A 20266-nucleotide genomic window follows, 5' to 3' on the forward strand; every position below is an offset into this window, starting at 1 on the left:
CTTCAGCCTATGCCGTCGCCGGCAACTCACGGCAGCCCAGCTCCAGGTTGAGCTGTTGTTCAGCATCTTAGCTGTGGAGGGCGGTGTCACTGGCCCTCATATGTGGGATCCGAACCAGGGCCCTCTGGCATCCCAAGCCAGTTCTTAACCATCGCACCACTCGGCCAGCCCTATAGCTTGTAATTTTTTTTACTACAAACTTAACAAGTATGTTTTCATGTCAATTTAATATCTATTTTATCATTTTAAGTAGCAGCAGAGCACTGTATTATGAGGATGTGCCATAGGAGGTTTAACCAATCTCCTATTGTTAGGATATTTTCTTGTGTTAATTAGATTTATTGAGGTATGATTGATAGAGAAACAACTGTACATATTTAAAGTATACATTTTGATAAGCTTTGAAATATGTATATACACCCATGAAACCCATCACCAGAATCAAGATTATTGGTATATCTGTCCTCCCCAGAAGTTCCTTTGTGTCTTTTTATAATTCTTCCTTCTCTTCACATACTGTACCATCTCCAGGCAAACACTAATCTTCTTTCTAGGGAATGGGGAGAAAATATTTGCAAACCATATATCTGATAAAAGGTTAATGTCCAAAATATATAAAGAACCATACAACTCAACAGCAAAAACCAAAATAACTGGATTAAAAAATGAGCAAAGGACGTGAATGGATATTTCACCCAAGAACATATATACATTGCCAACAGGTATATGAAAAGTTGCTCAACACCAGTAAACGTAAGGGAAATGCAAATCAAAACCATAATGAGATATCACCTGTTAACATGGCTATTATCAAAAAGACAAAAGATAAGTATTGGTGAGAATGTGGAAAAAAGGGAATCCTTGTACACTGTTGGTGAGAATGTAATTTAGTACAACTATTATGCAAAACAGCATGTAGGTTTCTCAAAAAGTTAAAAATAGAATTATCATATTATCTAGCAATCCCATTTCTTGGTATGTATCCAAAGGAGATAAAACCAATATCTCGGAGAGATATATGCACGTCCATCTTCATTACAGCATTATTCACAATAGCCAAATTATGGAAACAACCTAAGTGTCAGATAAATAGATAAAGAAAATGTGATATATACACAATGGAAATTATTCAGCCTTAAAAAAAGAAGTAAATCCTGCCATCTGCAACAACGTGGATGAGTCTGGAGGACATTGGTGTCTTTTGAAATCTTTATTTGTTTGTTTGTTTATTTGATTGAGTTTTGAGAGATCTTCATATATCCTGAATACAAGTCTTTTATGATATATATGATTTGCAGTATTTTCTCCCAGTGTGTGTCTTGACTTGCCATTTTCTTAGTACTTTTTGAAGAGTGGATGTTTTTTATTTTAATGAAGTCCAATTCTTTCCTTCTGGTTTTTATGTTATTTTTGTCAAGGATTTTACTTTTGTGTATAGCATAAACTTCATATTACTCTATCATTTTTGTTTAAGCAGTCAATTATCTTTTAAGGAGATTTAAATAATAAGAAAAGTCATGTATACTTACCTATAACATTACCATTTTGGGTGCTTTTGATTCCTTTGTGTAGATCCGTATCTCCATCTGGTATCATTTCTTCTACCTGAAAAAAAAAAATGTCCTTTCATAATAGTTGTAGCGTGAATCTGATGTAATGAATCAGCTCTGCTTTTGTATGTCTGAAAAAAATCTTCATCTCATTTTTGGTTTTCAAAAATATTTTCAAGAGGCATAAAATTCTAGGTTAACAGTTTCTTCAAAGATGTTGCTCCACCATCTTTTTGCTTGCATTATTTATGGTAATAAATCTACTTTTATTCTTATGTTGCTTCTCTGTATGTGACATGTCTTTTTGTCTCTGACCACTTTTAAGGCGTTCTCTGTAACACTGATTTTGAGAAATTTAGTGATAATAAGTCCGGGTATGCCTTATATGCCTCCTACCCTCCTTGCCCAGTGGCTACCCAAAGCTTATACTTTTCATGGTGAATGGCCAGAATATAGAAAAAGCAAGTCAACCATGCAAGCACATTTCAAGCCTTTGCTTACATTACATCTGCTAACATCCATTGGCCAAAGCATGACACATGGTCACCCGAAAGTCAAGAGATAAGGAAGTAAACTCCATCTATCATGAGGCCATGGCAAGGCGTAAGGATTTATGTTCAAGGTGTACACCTATACTGTAAGCAGTCCAGTACTTTAATTATAAATTGAGATGTCTCTAGTAGAAGACACCTCATGAAATAATAGCAAGAAGATTGTTATAATTGGCAATATTTTCCCCCACTATGGTTTTCATATCTAGTCCTTTTTTTTTTTTTTTTTAATGGGCACATTCCAGGTCACCCCTTCCAGACTTTTGATGGTAAAACAAAAGCTTAGGAATGTTAAGACCACATCAGATCTACTCTGATGGTGATGCAGGTATAAGGAATTAGAAAAGATTTGTTTTCTTTTGTTATGTAAAAGTAATTTCATGTCACTGTGCTGTATCATGTAATGAGAGATTTATGAGTGTTTCTCTGCCCTTTTATAAAGGAACACTACATAAACAAACAACCTCTTTTTGCTCTTTGTGTAAGTCTATCAAATTACTCTTTGATATGAGTGCCTTAAGGGATAACTCTCAAGATTAAAGGAACAAAACCAAATAAACATTGAGCCTGAAGGAGTCAGCTATGCATTTTGAAGGCAGTGAAACTGGTATTGTGGATATTTGATGACAGTAATTTTATGCAGATACACATCATTACTAATAGAAATTAAGAACATTAGCTTCCATTTCCATTTTGAGTATCTTCTATATATTATATACAGTGCATTTATTATCTTTATTACTCATGGTAATCTTACTAGGTATTATTCTCATTGTATGCATGAGGACATGAAGGCTCAAGGAAGATGAATTAATTGCCCAGGGAGAGACAATGAGCAATTGGCAAAATTGGGGTGCACACCCAAATTTATCTCCATCAAAGACTCAGTAACCCCTTTATAGTCTAGTGCCTCTTTTCCTCCATGATCTCTCAATTCCCATTTGAGCTCTCTTAAGGGGATTCATTAGGCTCATAAGGGACTAATGGATGTATTTGTGCAGCTTAAATTTTTACGGAGGATTTGGAGAACATGGAGAATTCCTCTGCACATTCTCAGGGCCTGCTATTGAGAGATGTGGGACCGGATCTCAGTGGCAGCTTGGAAGAGTGCTGGAATCAGAGGTATCTGACTGCAGTCCTGCCTCCCTGCACTGGAGGTGAGGCACCCAGGACAACAGAGAGCCACTTTTAGCTCAGTCTCCTCATCCCCAGATTGGGCAATGATGCCATCTGCCCCTCATTTTTTGCAAAGATTGGACAAGGCAGATAAAACGCAGTTAGGAAAATATTAAAGTAATTCTTTCAAGGCAGTGATAGTGTTGTCATCATTAGTCTCCAACAAAGTGCATTAACATGGGTTAATGTTCAGTGTACAAAGTCCTCAGAGCAGTGCTTAGCACGTTCTAAGTGTCATACAAGTCTTCACAGTATTAAAAATATGATTTGTACCAATATAAAAGGTGGTGAAAAACAAACTTTGAATAGAGGCCAAGGGAATCAGTTAACAGTTTTGTGATTGTAGTTATTAAAGAAAGCAGGATATCAGGAGTCTTATTCCTGTAAGATTTAAAAAATTTAAATGAGGAGTAATCATGCTGCAAAACAGATAACTCGAGACCAATATTATGACTTATACGCAGATTTCCTTATACAGTAAGTATGAGTATACTAAAAAAGTATTATCTGTTATGCTCCCAAGCTTTCCATACATTTTTAAGTTTAAAAATTCTGGCTTATGACTAATATTAAGAACTGTTCTTTAAAATTTTTCTCTAAACATGGGTTCTTACATAATACTTCATCCATCAGTGTGACCTTTTAGTTTTTAAACAACAGGTGGTCAAAATTGAAGCTTATATCAAATACCAAACACATGTAACTTGATTTGTATGAAAACTGACCCCAGTTCTCCTCACTGGGGTATAGTTTATGGGGACTTTATTTCAGCTCTGACTCTTACTGCGTGACTTGAGCCTGGGTTAGGCCCACAGTGTTTTTCTTATATCACAATACCATAAAAAATGAACAAATTGTTAAAGTTTAGATTATAATTTTTTTTTGCTAGTATCATAGCAGGACTTTCATTCTGTTTTATTTGACTAACGTTCTTTCTAATCCAAGAATGTTATTGGGGTAGGAGCTCATTTTGTAGTGAATGTTGGGAAACACAGTTCTCTTTCTCTTCCTCTCTCCCTCCCTTGTACTCTCCTTCCCTCATGCACACAATTGAGACAAACAGTATATAGATGAAGAATGGATTATATGATAACGAAATTCAGGGATAGAGCACCTCTGAGGGGATGAGGCAGGTGGGATGTGGTCACAATAGACAATGATTCCTTCATTTTTAGATTTAGCTTCACAGGGGACATCACAACAGTGGGTCACTGTAATGGGTCCAGGCATTGGCCCATTTTATCCATCTGATCATCTGTAATCCTTGAGCTCAGATTTCTGAACTAGCAGAGAAGGAGATTCCTCAGGTCTTGATGGCATCAGGATATATCTCAGACATTGTTGGCTGGACTTGGAGCTGGACAAAGGACGGGAACTGAAACCTGGGCCATGTTCCTGGGTGTCTTAGGTTGTACTTGGCTGGAGTTAGTATGTCCCCTCATCATATTTAGTTAGTGACGTTGGGAGCACATGGATGAGCCACCTAAATGATAAACTATGGATGCCTGCTTTGTGGATATTGACTTTCATTAGAGGATTATGCATGGATTATATCATGAAGTCTTAATCAGATTTGAGATCATAAGTATTTGTTTTGTTCTGTTTTAACAGAATGAAGTCCCTGAGGTAAAGAAGGAGGAGACTTTGTTGGATCTGGACTTTGACCCTTTCAAGCCTGAGGTGGCCGCCGCAGGTTCTGCTGGAGTGACCCACTCACCCATGTCTCAGGTATCAGGTGGTTTTTATGTTTTTGAGGATGATACTTGGTAAATTTTAATAAGCTCAGTAAGGCAACAGATGCATTTCGGCAACCCCTCTCCATTTCAAATGACTATCTACTTTTCATTTTGTTTGGCAGATATTTCCTAGTGGGAGGGAAAGGTAGCAAGAGGACCTTATCACAGTGAATTATTCTAAAGCTCTCCCTACCATTAGCTTTCTCTATCCGCAGAGCTGGAATAAACGTACATTTCAGTTTGCCCAGAAATCATCCATCTTAGAGTGCTTATTCATAGTACCCCCGTCTTGCACTCAAAAGTACCCAGGTTTAAATGATACATTTTATGAGTCCTCTAAATAAAGCTCTTTCTTTTTGCCTTGGGTTTAATCTTCTTACTGTTTTCTCTATTTTCCTTCCTCATACTTTGCAAATTAAGGCATGTTTGAAATAACCATGAGATTATACCCCAGGAGAAATGTTTTTCAGTATTGATAGTTTTAAACTTGATGTTCTCCTCCACACTGCAGACACTTCCTTATTTGATCTTGATTATGCCTCGATGCAGAGTTGGCCTTGCTTATCCAGACGCATCCTTGCTCATCAGTCCCTCACTCCCAACATTTCTCCCATTTCAGCAGTTACTGTGATAGCTTTCTCCATCAGAGGAATGCTGATGGTGGATGCTCTAAGGACCTGTGGATGAGTCCTCTGCAATATAGTTAACTTACAATTGTCTGTGTTTGTGCAAAGAAGTTAACTCAAAATTTGGCTAAACAGAAATCGTTTGTATCAGTATTTTTTATGTGGTTGGTGCCTTGTCATTTAAATTTAGGCAAATGCAAAGATGCTAGACTATACATCAAATTAATGAATGAAGGTTTATTGTAAAACTCTTCTTAGGAATTGAGACCCAGCTCAAATTTCTGGTCTTTAAACCTTCTTGATGCCTTACAAAAAGCCACTGGGGAACAAACAGAGCAATGTGAACCTCAATAAATAAAGCTTCCCCCTAATTCATGCTTTGTTCCAGATGATTGGTTTTCTAAGGGCCTCCCTGTTGTAATATAGGAACAATAAAAATCTGAGATGTCAATAAAGCAGAAAATTAAGTAGATCAAAGGCATTTTACAAAAAAATGAGGATCTTAGATGAGTGTTTCAGAAATGTCTATTAATTCCCTTTTAGTAGATTCATCATGTACATTAGCCTATTAAAGGCTCAAAGAAGTCCTGCAACTAAAAGAAAAACCTGTTTAGATTTGCTTAACTTAGACTTTCTCAAATTTATTTGACTACACAAATCGCTTGTAACAAAACTTTCTTTTTTTTAAAATTATTTTTTATTGTGAAATACACATTTTTTAGAATTGTAACGGAACTTTCTTAACATTCAATTGGAATGTTCTCTAAAACATACTTTGGGAAGTGCTAATGTAGTAATTGTCAGCAGGTTGGAGGGTTCTGCCTTGGTGGCCAAGAAAAGCAGAAAATGGATATACATTTCATTCCGGATACTCTCTTCTCAGCGCTGTCCGATCGACAGCCTGCAGAAGGCGGGACTTTCCCCGCCTTACTCGCCAGCGTTCATTACTGTAGGGGCAGAAGCGAGTTGTGCAGTGGAGCCCGTGGTGACCCGTGGGTGGGACTCCATGGCATTTCTGTCTGCATGTTTGACTCAAGAGAGAAACCTCTTTTATATCAATTCACGATTAAACTGATCCATAAATCACGGAACTTTGTGCGGATTTAGGACTGACAGTCTTTCAGAATTTAAAAAAAAAAAAAAGGTAACCTTGGTTAAGTCTTGAAAAGTCTTGGTTCTGAAGAAAACCGTCACTGCAGTTAGGGCGAGCTGCGTGCGGCCCTGTGTTCTTCCGTGGGCCAGGCAATCAACTGCCTGGCTTCCCAGTGGCCGTAATTGAGTCACCTCACTGCGGAGTTGGACTGTGATCCAGCTCTAATCACTTCCTTCTCTTGTGCTAAGAAGAAGTCTGAGGCTGAAAGAACAAAAAGAACAGAGCCATTTGATTCGCTGGCCTCTGCCGCTTCACTCAGAGCCGTCTCCCTCACCCATCACCTGATCTGGTGTTTTAAATTGATTGATGTTCTTGCTACTAGCAGAACACCTCACCTTGTGATCTCTGCAGCGTGCACACGAACTAACACATCCTTTCATGAGCCTGAGGATCAATAAACACAACGCTTCCCATCGCTGCCTTCCTTTGGAGAAAATACTGCTGCTGTCTGCAATATGTGGGTGTGTGTCTGCTTTTGGGAGCTGTGATTCTTACTGGGCTGTGAAGCAAGAAAACATAAACTATCTGGATAATCAGAAAATACATATTAGAGGCACAGGAGTCCAAGTACAAATAACTGACTTTCAGTGGAGCTGTTTTGCGCTCCTTTCAGTCATTCTACACGTGCGTGCGTAGGAACCCAAGACCAGCTAGGTTGCACAGAGATGTGGTGGGTGGGGCAGCGCAGCTGGAGCAGACCCAGACCATGGCAATTTCGGTCAGAACCACGGGGCCCACGCTTTGTAGTACAGAATCCAAGCGAGACATCTGTGGGCCCATCTGGAAACTGTCCTAGTCTTCAGATGGGAGTGCCAGGCTCTCCAATTTGCTGTTCACATTAAGTGATTCTAAACAAGTACATAAACATGGATCAGTTCTAGTCACAACGATACCGACAGAAAAGACTGTGGCTTAGCAGTGATCCTCAGAGGCAGAAGAAAGCAATGTGTCCACACTCGGGAGAAGTCATTTTTGAACCATCTGGATTCATTCCCCAGGATCAATAGTCTTTATAATTAAAATGCTAGTAGTAAGCATAAGTCATCCATATGTCTTAGAGGGCACCCTACTAATTTCCATGATTGCCAGTTAATTGAGCTGTGTGTTATCTAATTCAATATATTGAAGAATTGCTTTTCTGGGGTTCATTTACTGTTGAACTGGTCATAATGCATTCTCTGCAATTTGGTTTGGGGAAGAGAGGAAATAACACTCGCAATGATTAGAATCTACATTTCCTCAAAGATTGATAAATTCTAATATCGGGACACCTTGTTTACTTTAAGTGTGTGTGTATGTGTGTGTGTGTGTGTGTATTAAAATAAACCCATTTATGATGATTCAGATAGATTTTTCCACTTTTATAGCAAAAGGCACATTGGTTAGACCTGTGCTATCCAATATGGTAGCCACTAACCACAATTAGATATTTAAATTTAAATTTAATAAAGTTATGTAAAATGAAAAATTTGATTCTCTTACACCAGCACATTTCAAGTTCTCAATAGCCACAAGTGTCTAGTGGCTACCATATTAGACAGCACAGCTAAGGAACATTTTTATCACCAAAGAAATTATATGGAACAGTGCTATACTAAATGTTTCAAAATGTTTATGATTTTATTTCAAGAGCTTTTATCATCTCAGTATTCTTAAATGCTAGGGATTTATGTACTAACAGTATTTTTGTCTGTTTGCTTTTAGACATTGCCCTGGGACCTATGGACGGTAAGAATACTAAGAACTCTGTATTTTGATGTGTCTACATCCCTAGAAATTTTTAAACTTTGTTATATTTTACTTCATCTGTGATAGAAAGAAGACCTGAACATCTTTTATAATAATGTAGTCCTCTAGAATAATCATCAGCTCCCTGATGGTTCCAAGTATCACCAGCACTTGGAAGCAGTGGAGTGTCAGTGTTCCAGACTCCTGGATATACAAGAGTCTGGCGCTGTGCCCCTTGATGCTGCCTCTTGTGATTATCGGTGGCTAGAGGAAATGTAGTGAACAACATGCACATGTGTTATTGCTTTTAAAAAGAATACAAGAAAAGCATGGATGAGAAAATGTAAGGAATGGGCCAATCTGCACAGGGAACCTTTTTTCAGTATTATTATTTTCAATGAAGCTTAATAAGAATTTGAGCTTTAGAGCCTAACAGCCCTGGATTTGAGTCCAGACTCCGCTTCTTATAACAATATGACTTTAAGCAAGTTCTAAAACTCTTTAAGTCTCAGTTTTTCTCATCTATAAAATAAGAGTAGTGACACTACTGCAGAGGGTTGTGTGATGATGTAGTGTGATAATTTTGTAGAGTAGCTCAGTGCCTGGTATATATGAATAAAAGGTAGATATTACTACTACTGTGATTTACTCAGCTAATCAGATATGCAAAGATGAGCACTTCCAGAATTTAGAGTTAGGAAAAAGACACAGACAGAGCTTTGTGGTATCAGCAGTGTGCTATGAAATCAGGAGACTGGCTGCATCCACACAGCCTCACAGCAGTTTGGGAAGGTCCTTTGTATACCCCGTCTTAGGACAGTCTTGGTCACATGGTTTTCAGTCAACTTGAGTTGCATGTTTTCTTTTTTAGTGAGACAGCAACAGAAAAGTTTGGTAGATCTAGGTGTTCACAAGTCTGTGGTCTTCTGAAGTGATATTGCTACTTCCTTTCCTTTAAGTAAAAAAGATGGCTGTCTCCTTCCCTGCCACAGGAGCAGGTTTATACTGCATAGCACAGGGTCCTTGAAGCATCATGGAACGCTCTCAAGAGAAGAGCTAAAACATATTGATTGAAAACATTTTTTATAGTGAGCTGGTTTGATTTGTGTTATTTGCAAAAAAGGGGTGCATGGATTAACATTCAGGCCATATGATTTCTAGCCTCAATTTTGAGTTAATTTTTTTGGAGATTAAGAGGACAGTGCTAATTTTTGTTATTCCAGTATTTCATATCTTTAGTTGGAGCTATACCACATTTTTCCTTCCCTCACTGGGAAGGGTGTGGTGAGGGTGGAGGTACCATCTATAAGTAACATTGAATATTTTAGAAGACAGATCTGCTAGGAATGGTAACAATGACAAGATTACAAAACAATAGCTCTCTGGACATAATAACAGCTACCCAGTGTTCTTTCTTTGTCCAGGCAAAGCTTCTAGCCTGGGGAGTATTGGAAAGAAGCTGAGGAGAATCCTCCAGGTAGTCAGGGTGGTTAGTATCAGATCATCCTCCATCCAAAAACCATGTCAGAGGGAGAACCAAGCTCAGGCTGAGTTTAGGGAAGATTTTACTGATGCTGTCAGAGCAGATGATGCTGTGTAAGTTTGCGACTTCTAGTGCTTAATGTTCTCCTCATGTTAGCAGGCTTGCTTATTTATTTGAACTGAATTTCAGTCAGCTGAAGCAGAAGCCATAAAACGTTCTTGTCGATACTAGAAAATGACAGAGGCTTTCTTTATGTTTCAATTGTGTAGTCTTAAACAGTATTGGAACAAAACTCATTCCTATCACAAACAAGTTGTAAAATTTAATCCCAGACCAGTGAAAGCCACAACCTTTAGCAGAATGTTGACTCTGGACACATGGGATTTGAATATGCTAGTGAATTTTCTTCTCTTGCCTTATGATTTTTATTATTTATTTATTTTACTCCTACAGACAAGCACTGATTTGGCCCAGCCGGTAAGTAAATATCCAGAAAATTCTGGATTTTTTTTGGTATTTAATATGTATTATATACATGATATATTATCTAAAATGAGCTTTTCTTTCTCTCTCATGGCATTGTGTGTCACAGATTTAACCTTAAGCTATTCGATTGAAATGCTCTCTAGTTTTGTTTAACTGATGCTACTCAACTGTGGAGCCTTGTGTTTCTCATCAACTCTCACCATGATCTATTTCATCTTGTGTTTGTTTGTTTTTTTTTTCTTTTGCTATTCTGCATACTCTAAAGACTGACTCTTCAAAAAGTCTTTCCCTGTGTAACCTGATCATGGAGGAAACTCCAGACAGTGGGTTGGCTGAAGAAATTCAAAGATCTCAGATTGACCTAGGTGCATTTATTTGGGGCCCTGATGCTAGTACAGACAGTGTCAGCCAGGAAGTTACCCACAGTGGGTCTCAGGAAGACTCTGCATGTCTCTCTGAAGCAGAGCAAGACGTGGGACTGTCCACTGGGATGCTTCCTTCTGCTGATGGGCCAACTGTAGTCGAGCAGGGTGATCGTCTCCTGGGGCCCACCCCTCCATGGGGAAATGAACACCTGTCCCCAAAGCCTGTGCCTCAGGCTGAACTTGCCAGTGCGGCTTGTATGGAGATGGAGCTGCCTTATGGCTTACCCGATTCAGAGATGCCAGCCATGGAAAGTGGTGGCCTGGTCAAAGAAAGTCAAGAAGATGTTAAAAAGTCAGAAGAAGAGGAAGAGAAACAGAAGGCGGAAGATTCGCTGTGGGCAGGTGTGGAGACATGTGAAAAGGTAGACACTGGAGCTATTGATATCAAGACACTAGAAGGTACAGAGGAATTAGAAGAGGTAGTGTGTGAAGGTACAGGAAACAAGGTAGGCGATCTTAAGGCAATAGGAAAGCAAGACCAGGAGACCTTAAAAACCAATGAAGAAGAAACTAGGAAAGGTCTAAGAGTTAGGTGTAAGGAAAACCTAAAGACCGATGAAAAGTATTTCAAGATAAGGGGCCTATTTGAAAAAGACATGGAAAGAGTAGATACAGCAGATGAGTGACAGAGACTACAGGCTAGATGAGGGGATTCAAGTAATAATCAATAATTGTGAAATTGTAGAGGGCTTTGGAGCTAAACCTGGCAATCACACAGATATTTTGAATCAGCCTCTCCAGACAGACTCTGTTTCTAATATTGAAGATGCCAGCCCTGAGGGAATGAGATTTAACTAGAAAAGACATTAAAAAATTCTTAATCGATCCTCCAAACTGCGATATAATATATCACAAAGCACAGGACAGTGTAGATGATGAAGAGATTTGGTATAAGGCTGTGTTACATGCTCGTGGAGGTGTCAAGGATGAAAATCAGCCTGTTGTTTTATCAATAGAACACGAAGTAGTAGATGAGTCTAGGACAGATCTTAATCATTCTCTGGAAATGAGTGCAAACAGAAGAGACTGGTGTTTGTGTAAGGCAGAAGATTCATTATTAGAGGGGTCTGAGAGTACAATGACTGGGAATTGTATAACTTGCCAGGAATTGCAGAAACAGACTTTGGGGAACAGATCCAGGTCAAATCTTACAGCCAAGCTTGGATTCAGCAATGAATGATAGGGATATATTGGAATTCTCTGGTATACCAGATGGACAAGCAAGTGGATTTGCCAGTTGGCTTGAATCTGTTAACCACTGGCCTATCAGAGATATAGGAGGCGTATTTAGATAATTGCTGGGAACATTTAGATATAGTTATGAGCAAGAAAGGGCTGGAGGTGGACTTACTGGCAGATGTATGTGAGGAACAAGCCATTGATAGTTGCTTGGAAGAAAGCCAGGAGGCAGTTAAACTATTCGTTCTGGGAACCTCCCAGAATCCTAGCACCAAGAACTCTGCTAGTCCCCAAGACAATGGCATCAACAACTCAGATTTATCTGAAGATGAACTTGCTAACCAGAGATATGGATTGTTGTACCAAGAAATAGAGGCTGGTAAAGAAGAGGTACTTACCCCGTATGTAGTATATACTAGCCAAAAACGTCTATAGGTTCTGTCTTTCCTCATGTTTCCTACCCACTTCATTATCCATCACTATCTTCTCTGAGGCCTGCCTCATGTCCTTGACAGATTGTCATTCCTGTACCTCTTACCTCTTGAAATCTGTGCAAATCAAACACAAATAGGTTGACAAAAAAACAACAACAGAAAAACAAAGAAACAAATAAAACCACACACACACACACACACACACACACACACACACACACACACACAGAGGATAATGCTTATTTACATTGGAACTAATGAGAGTCTATTTTACCATCCATTTACTGTGTTCATTTTTCCTATTTTCATTTTTACTTTTCAAGTACTAAATATATGTAGAACAAACTGATTCACTGTTCCTAAGTAGTTACCCCAATAAGAGCATGTGACATGTTTCTACCCAGGCCCACTGAAACTGTAGAATCTCATAATGGGTGTTCATAAAAAAATCTAACGTTGTGTTAGAAATGCTGGAAATGCTTCTTCTAGATTCTATCAATGGCCTGAAGAAAAGAGCTATTTCTCCGGAAATATCTCATTATCAAAAAAGTGGGTTTTGGTTAGCACTGGGCCACTCATCAGCAGTAATTGTAAAAATAGTCTGTGTTATTTTTTTGTCAGCCTATTTAAAATAATACAGTATGGCCTTTTGCATTTCCTAAGCACTTTCATGCACAGCACCTTTTTGTATTATTTAAAAATGTGTGGTAGTCTTTACTTCCCAACCTGTCTAATGAACTTCACTGATCCTACAAAAATTGGTAATAATAATAATAATAATAATAATGTACTTTGATTTCCATTTCTATTTAGGCTTCTGGTGGTTCATTTAATGGATTCACTCAGGTAAGAAATCAATTTACTGACAAAATCCATCTGTTGAGAATGATGCAAATTTTTAAAATAAGGATCTCTGTGTCACTGCTATAGCTTAATGATTAAGTGTGTCAACACAAAACTTCACTACTTAGAAATTCAGTAGTGGAGACAGCAATAGTATCGACATTATAGGGTTGTTGTGAACATTAATGAGGTATGTCCAGCAGCACATACTATGTCCTCCATGACTCTAGTTAGTTATTGTTAATATTATTGGCTGTGCCGTAGGCTTCTGCTTCTGCTGATTCCTCAACTGGAATCTCGCAGCTGTCCTGCTCTGAGAGATCCACTAGATTCAGCTGTTGGAAAAGAGGAGATAGGATTGTTTTGAACTAATGAAACTGGTCTTTAGAAAATATGAGATGTTTTAGAAGCATTTTTCTAAAGATTCAGATAAGAGCCGTATTATACAAAACCTCCCCTCTTCAGTGGTTCTCCAGAAAAGAGCCATTGGAAGATCAGAAATCAGGCTGGTTCTAGCCAATAAGGCAGTATGTTCCTTGTAAGTCTCTGGAAGAGGAGCCGCAAGATGGACTGTCCCGTTCATTGTATGTGTCCCAACAGATGGAATTTGTAACCCAGGTAAAAGGCAGACCACATGTCTACAAATTCGCAGACTAAGTTCTAAAAAGCCTCTGGAAGGGAGGTTTCCAATGAAAGCTTTACTGTGATGAATGCTTTGTCTTAGAATATTAGACATGAACAATTTAAAATTTTAACATTTAGAATTTCTCAGTTGAAAAGTTTGATTACTTTCCCTCATGTTACCTATAAAAAAAGATAAAACCCACTCACACATCCACACCCAAATACAGATACACACAAACAGAAAGATGGTAATGCATCTTTTCCATCTGCTTAAAACGCTTTTTAAAATTTGGGTCATAAGCATTGTTATTCACTTCTCATTTCTAAAATTTGTATTTCTATTGGTTATAAATGCACAAAATTAAAGAGTACAAAATTTTGTAAGGGTGTTTTATTTAGAAACTTCAGACCATCACATACCCGCTCCATTTCCTGTTTTTGAGAGGTGAATACTTGCACTTCTTTTAACAGATTCTCTGGTTTCACCTCCACATGTGTGCATGACTTTCTTATAATACTACTTTTTGATTTCTGAAGCAACATCTACTGACTCATCTCTCGGGAAGGTGTGAGGACTTAAAGCACTTTCAACCCTACCTTCACGGTGTACCCCGTCTTCTGCTTCCTGCCTTTCTCACATAGTTCCGCCATAGCCATCCCACCAGTCTGTGGTAATGTTATGGCGATGACATAAGTGCTATCAGTGCCCAAGACGTGAAGTTTGTATTTCCTTTTATGCCAACGTTTTGTTTTCCTTTGAGGAAATAATTGTAGGGTCTTGTTTGTTAGTTGGTTTGCTTAGTTTTCCAGGTACTTATCACTAATTCAACCCCATACTCTGTAGCTATATAAATTTCCCCTCAGTTTGTTGGAAAACAAATATGTAATCGGCTTCATCTTGAAGAACTTGGCTGTCTGTCCTTTGAGACTGCTCCCGTCTAAACTGGGAACTCTGTAACTACGGCATAACTGGTACCACAGGCTCTCCCATGAAGTCTGTCCTGGGGATTGCCTTCATCTCTCTCTCATGTCACTTGCTCTTTTCTGGACATAAATATTCCTTACTTATAGTATAATCCCACAAATTAAAATGCATCTTCCCCCAAAATTAAAGCACGTCGTTTAGTAGCTTCCTGAGAAAAGTGTGTGTTATACACATCTGAAAATGTCTTTATCTATATACATGATGGACTGTTAGTTTCAATATTATATTAGAAGTTGTAAATTGTTTCCCTTAGAGTTTTGAAGACATTGCTCCACTTAATTCTACCTCCTAGTGTTGCTACTGAGAAACTGTAATTTTGATTCTTCCTATTTTGTGAGAATTTTTTTTCTCTTTTGTTTTGCCCCTGATATACCATTCTATTTCTCTCTCTCTCTCTCGAAGTTTGTAAAATTTTATTTTTTTCCCAGTGTTTCTGAAATTTTACAGTGATGTAGTATGGCCTGAGTTTATTTTCATACATTCATACTTTTAATATAAAAATTGTTTTTCAGTTGGAGTTTTTGTTTTTATTTCACTGATGATTTCTCTTTTGTTTTCTTTGTTCTCTCATCCTGTAACAGTTTTCTTTTTCATATGTTGACTTCCTGAGCCTCTAATAATTTTTTTTCTTTGCTATTCCCTTTTCTCTGTCATCTTTCTCTGGTTTCCAACTCTTTTAAAAGGTTTTTCACTTCTCTCTATATATTTTTTAATTTCCAAGAGCTCTTTTTGTTTACTGAATATTTGTTTTTAATAGCATCTTCTTTTTATGTCATGTATATGACATCTATTGTATCTCTGAGTGTATTAATAATAATTTTTGAAAATTTTTTTCCTTGATAAGTCTTTGTTTTTTTGTCCGTTTTTATTTTTTACTGTTTGGTTTCTTTTTTTTTGATATTTGAGGCTTCTTAAATGTCTGGTGATCTTGACTGTCAGTGAGACACTAAAAAACTGACAGGAAACTTCTGGAGGCAGGTTGAGCTCATTGACTACGGGCATTGTTCTAGGATTTCCTGGCTCATTTTTCATAGACCCTGATGTCAGATTCTTTAGGCATTTTTCTTTTCCTGAGCTGGTCAAATTTAACTGGGAAGACTTTTTTGGTTGCCTGTCTGAGGTGTACAAACCTGGCTGCCAGTGTAATGGGAGGTGAATGGGGAAGAAGTAAGAGGTTGGAAAGAGAGGGACCCATGTTCTCAATATTTATTTTGTAAATGATCACTTAATCCTGCTACATTCCTAAGATGCCTGTATGTCCCCCAGTCCAGAGACCCTCCGCTTCAGACTTTATGGAAATAATCTCAAGTCTTGTGCTAGGGTGGGAAGGGATATTGCTTGGTTTTTAGATAGATGAGAATACCTCTATCTAATTACTTTTTAATAGGTCTAATTACTTTTTAATAGACTTTCAACCAGTTCCCTGTCTTTAGCACAACCCTAACTTCCATTTCCCGTGGTTCCCATGTTTCTAATTCTTGATCCATTAGGAGTTCTGAGTAATAAAATTGTGTTGCTTTTTAGCATTTCTTATATACTCTTAGAATGCAGATATTTTTTGATCTAGCAAGTTACTTATTGCTCATTCGTCTGCCTTTTTTTTTAGCTGAGCCATCCTGCCACCTGTTGGCAGCTCAGCGACAGCTCAGCTCGGCCTAGGAATCGAACCGGCGACCCTGTTGCTCAGAGATTGCACTCTTGAGCGAGCTTTTAGCCAACTGAGTTACTCGACCAGCCCATTATCTGCTTTTCAGTTTCAGAATTTTGGTGCTCTTATTTTTCTTCTTCTTCTTTTTTTTTTTTACGTTTATGGGCTTATGTCGTTAACAGTTTGCTTTATAAAATTCCCTTTATTGTTGTTTAGTTTGAATTCTGGAGGTTACAGAGGTAATTTCAATCTGCCATCTTTAACCATACGTCACTAGCTTGTCTTTTCTGTTGGAGAGCCCTCGATGTCATATTTTGTAGGTAGTTTTTTTCTTGATCTGGTCAGATTTCCTAGGAAAGACTCTTCCCAATCTCCTGCCTGGCGGGTGTAAGCCTGGCTACCAATATAATGAGAGATGAATATTCCCTAAAGATCACTGTTCTCTTAGATGCCTCCAGCTTGATTTTAGGTTATTAGGTCAATCAATGTATTGTATAAAATTTTTAAGTTACAGCTCATAATTAACCTGTATTAAGTCACACATAGGTGAGATAGTAAGATTGAGTGTCCAACATTTAAAAAGTTTAAATTTGTAGCTTGAAGCCACTAAATTCTAATTCATCATAGATGTCCAGAAGAGAAGCTGCAGATCAAAGATACCCTCTGAAGACACTGTTTACTTAATGTCTCTCATCATATCCTCATATTCTGCTAGCTCAGATTTACATTTAAAATAACTACTGTTAAAAATTATTTTTGCATTTTTTTTTTGGTTTTCACAAGGAGAATGTTAAAAACTTTAATGTATTTTTGACACAATTGATAGGAGCTAATTTAAATGATATTTTTGTTGTTGCTTTTTTAGCAAATTAGTGGGAAGCTTAATATTTTTTAACCTTCTATTTTCTCCCCAATTTTCAGCCCCAGGACACTTCATTATTCACAATGCAGATAGACCAGAATATGATCAGTAACTTGGTAAGTCAGTTTTAATTTGTGTCTTTGAGAAGTTGATAGTTACTGCTAACTGTTCTAAGGTTGATGATTCTAGGTTATCCAGAGCTTAAATATCCAGAATGTGGTTTCTGCAGCCCCCCTTTTTTCTAGCAAATAGAAAGGAAAGCTTCTGACAAATCTCAATGTGACTTTGAATGGTTGTTTCTATTTATAAAGGCACAGTGATAACAGCCAAAACCAAAGTTTCCTAATTGTGGGCTTTAGTAGAACACACTAAATCCATCAAGTACGTGGATGTTTGTTTCTATGTGACTATAACTTAAGCTACAGGATTGAAAATCAAATTGCTGCAAGAATTCATGTTTCAAAAAAGATCCTTGCATTTTCTTGAACTAGAAGCTACCTCATTTCTCATCTTCTCCCTTCTTTTTTGTGAGTTGCAGAAACAAATAACGCATTGTAGAGATGTGATTCCTACTTTGATGAGAGACGAGACGAGAGAAGAGCTTAGTTAGAGAGTCAGTAGAAAGCAGTTACCCTTGATGTTAGAAGTGACTCCTATAAGATAAATGTTGCAGTTATCATGGGAAACCTTTCTAGCAGCAGCTTACTAGTAAAGTTGTGTGAAGATACCTCAAGTGATGACACTTGTGAGCTTGTCAGTGATATACTACAGAGGATTTTGGCTCTTTGAGGATTAGTGCACAAGGATTATTTGTAGCTCACTGGTTTTCCCATGGAAATGGTGTATAATTATCCCAGCTCTTGGCTTTTACAGTGGAAGTGTAGAATTGCTTTTAAGTAGAATGATTTTTTCTTTTTGGATGATTACACTTCTAAGTAAGGAATTCTGAGAAGTTTGTCTTACAGGTTAATTTGATATTTTTCAAAGGTAAGTGTGCCTCTAATACCTTGTCATAGGTTGTCATACTTTTGCCTTTTGGGTAACCAAATGAAAGATGGAGTCTCTGTGGCCTTCAAATAAAGATATAAATGTTTAAAACACGAATTAATATTGGTGTCAATAATGGAGCCAGAGAAGCTCGTGTTTTATGTTCATTGGTGAGTCTCAGCCTGGGTAATGATGGAATAAGGGTTATACTGATGCTGGACGCTGAGATTTTTAATTGTCAATTGTGAATGGGTGAAGATAAATGGAGAAATACTGGTATAAAGGAAAGAAAATGGGTCATAATTAAACTCACACCTATTACTTTGATGCAAAAGTCCAGGCATAGAATCCAGTGTTTTTAAGTTCCTCTGAACATCTCTCTAGCCCCCATACCTGGTTCGAAGAGCTTCCATTGTCTGCCCTTCCCTTCTCTTGGTATTTAGTCTTTAAAGCAGACATCTGACACCTCTTTCCACTGGGGAACTTAGCTTCATCATGCCTAGCATCGCATCTGCTTTGGCATTGGCTTTCCCTGTGGGGATCAAGGAAATCAGAGTGAACATACATCTCCTGGTGAGTTGTGATTATGCAGTATCTATCCCGGAGCAAGACAGTTTCCCAACCTCTGGTCATTGACTGTTCTCAGTGAGGTAGAAGTTGAAGATGTTAATCAGCTTCCCAGACTACATTTCATAGCCTCACAGCATGTTCCTTGAGTACAGATTTAAACCTTTTGAATCTGCCAGCTTTGCTCAGGGCTCGGAGTTACCTCTATGGCCCTTTGCATTTCTCACCAAATTAGCTCTCCTAAGATTGGAGAAGCAGGACTGTAAGGCAAATGTCATATTGGACTTTTAGCCCCATTCTCTTGATCCATCTCCTCTGATTGACCTAGTTTCCATCTACTCATAGAGGATACCGGAAAGTGTGGGCCAACTTTACACTAGTTGTTTTGTTCTAAACAAAGAATTCCATTTCTGAGTCTCTTGAGTTAAACCATTGTGGCATCCTGCTGCCACTAATAAATGTAGAATATCGCTCTCTTCTAATGTAGAATGATCGCTACTCCAGCAAACCATAGGAAATCATCCCCAGTGCTCCTAAATGGGTATGGCAAGGTACCAGCCCATTTGCAATGTCGGTCAGGGGAGGCATCTTACAGAAAAAGGGTGGTTGAAGCAGGGCACAGTTCTGACAGGACTATTTTAGCTCTTTCCATGAGATGTCATTCACAATTTACCTTTGTTTTTCTTTATATCTGGACAAAAGAATTACAATTTTATACTATCTTAGAAGGAACTGAAGGTGACTTCTTTGTCCAAATTTAAGTAGCTGATTGTACATAGAGTCATGCTGTCATGTTTCATCCTTACTCATCATTCAGTGAGTTACATTTATCCCCCTGGAATTTAAGGTGTGAAGTTGTAATGCTATATTGTAACATTGGGTGTGATGTTATGATATAGGGGAAAATGTAGTGACTTATGGGGACATAGCTGATCCTACCTCCTCATCATACTGTGTCTCTATTGCACTGTCTGATTTCAGCAAGCAAATGCAATTCGATTCATTTATGAAATCACCCCACTTAATTCTTGCCTTATGTAAAATATCAGAATTTCTTAGGACTTCCAAGAAACCCAGATCCTGATAAAAATAGTTTCTTTCATTTTAAGCTATCTTTTACTTTTTTTTTTTTTTAAGATTTTTATTGGGAAATTGGGGGGATCGGAACAGTGCTGGGGAATTGGGGGAAGGGGAACAGACAAGTTGCGTTGTTTTGTTCTTCA

General features: G+C 38.0%; 1 protein-coding gene across 5 annotated transcripts in view; it reads left to right on the forward strand.

The window, feature by feature from the left end:
* Positions 1–20266, forward strand: part of AMPH (amphiphysin) — a 245355-nt gene that overhangs the window by 196071 nt on the left and 29018 nt on the right. For 4 of the 5 annotated variants that reach the window (XM_019631035.1, XM_019631033.1, XM_019631032.1 and 1 more), the window contains exons 12-17: positions 4889–5005; positions 8497–8520; positions 10457–10480; positions 10755–11276; positions 13341–13373; positions 17549–17605. In XM_019631035.1, coding sequence (XP_019486580.1) covers positions 4889–5005; positions 8497–8520; positions 10457–10480; positions 10755–11276; positions 13341–13373; positions 17549–17605 — 777 coding nt within the window. The remainder of the gene's footprint in view (positions 1–4888; positions 5006–8496; positions 8521–10456; positions 10481–10754; positions 11277–13340; positions 13374–17548; positions 17606–20266) is intronic. The other variant, XM_019631036.1, reaches the window with a different exon arrangement.

This window comes from Hipposideros armiger, unplaced genomic scaffold (assembly GCF_001890085.2).
Source record: "Hipposideros armiger isolate ML-2016 unplaced genomic scaffold, ASM189008v1 scaffold_976, whole genome shotgun sequence".
NCBI classification, from domain to species: Eukaryota; Metazoa; Chordata; class Mammalia; order Chiroptera; family Hipposideridae; genus Hipposideros; species Hipposideros armiger.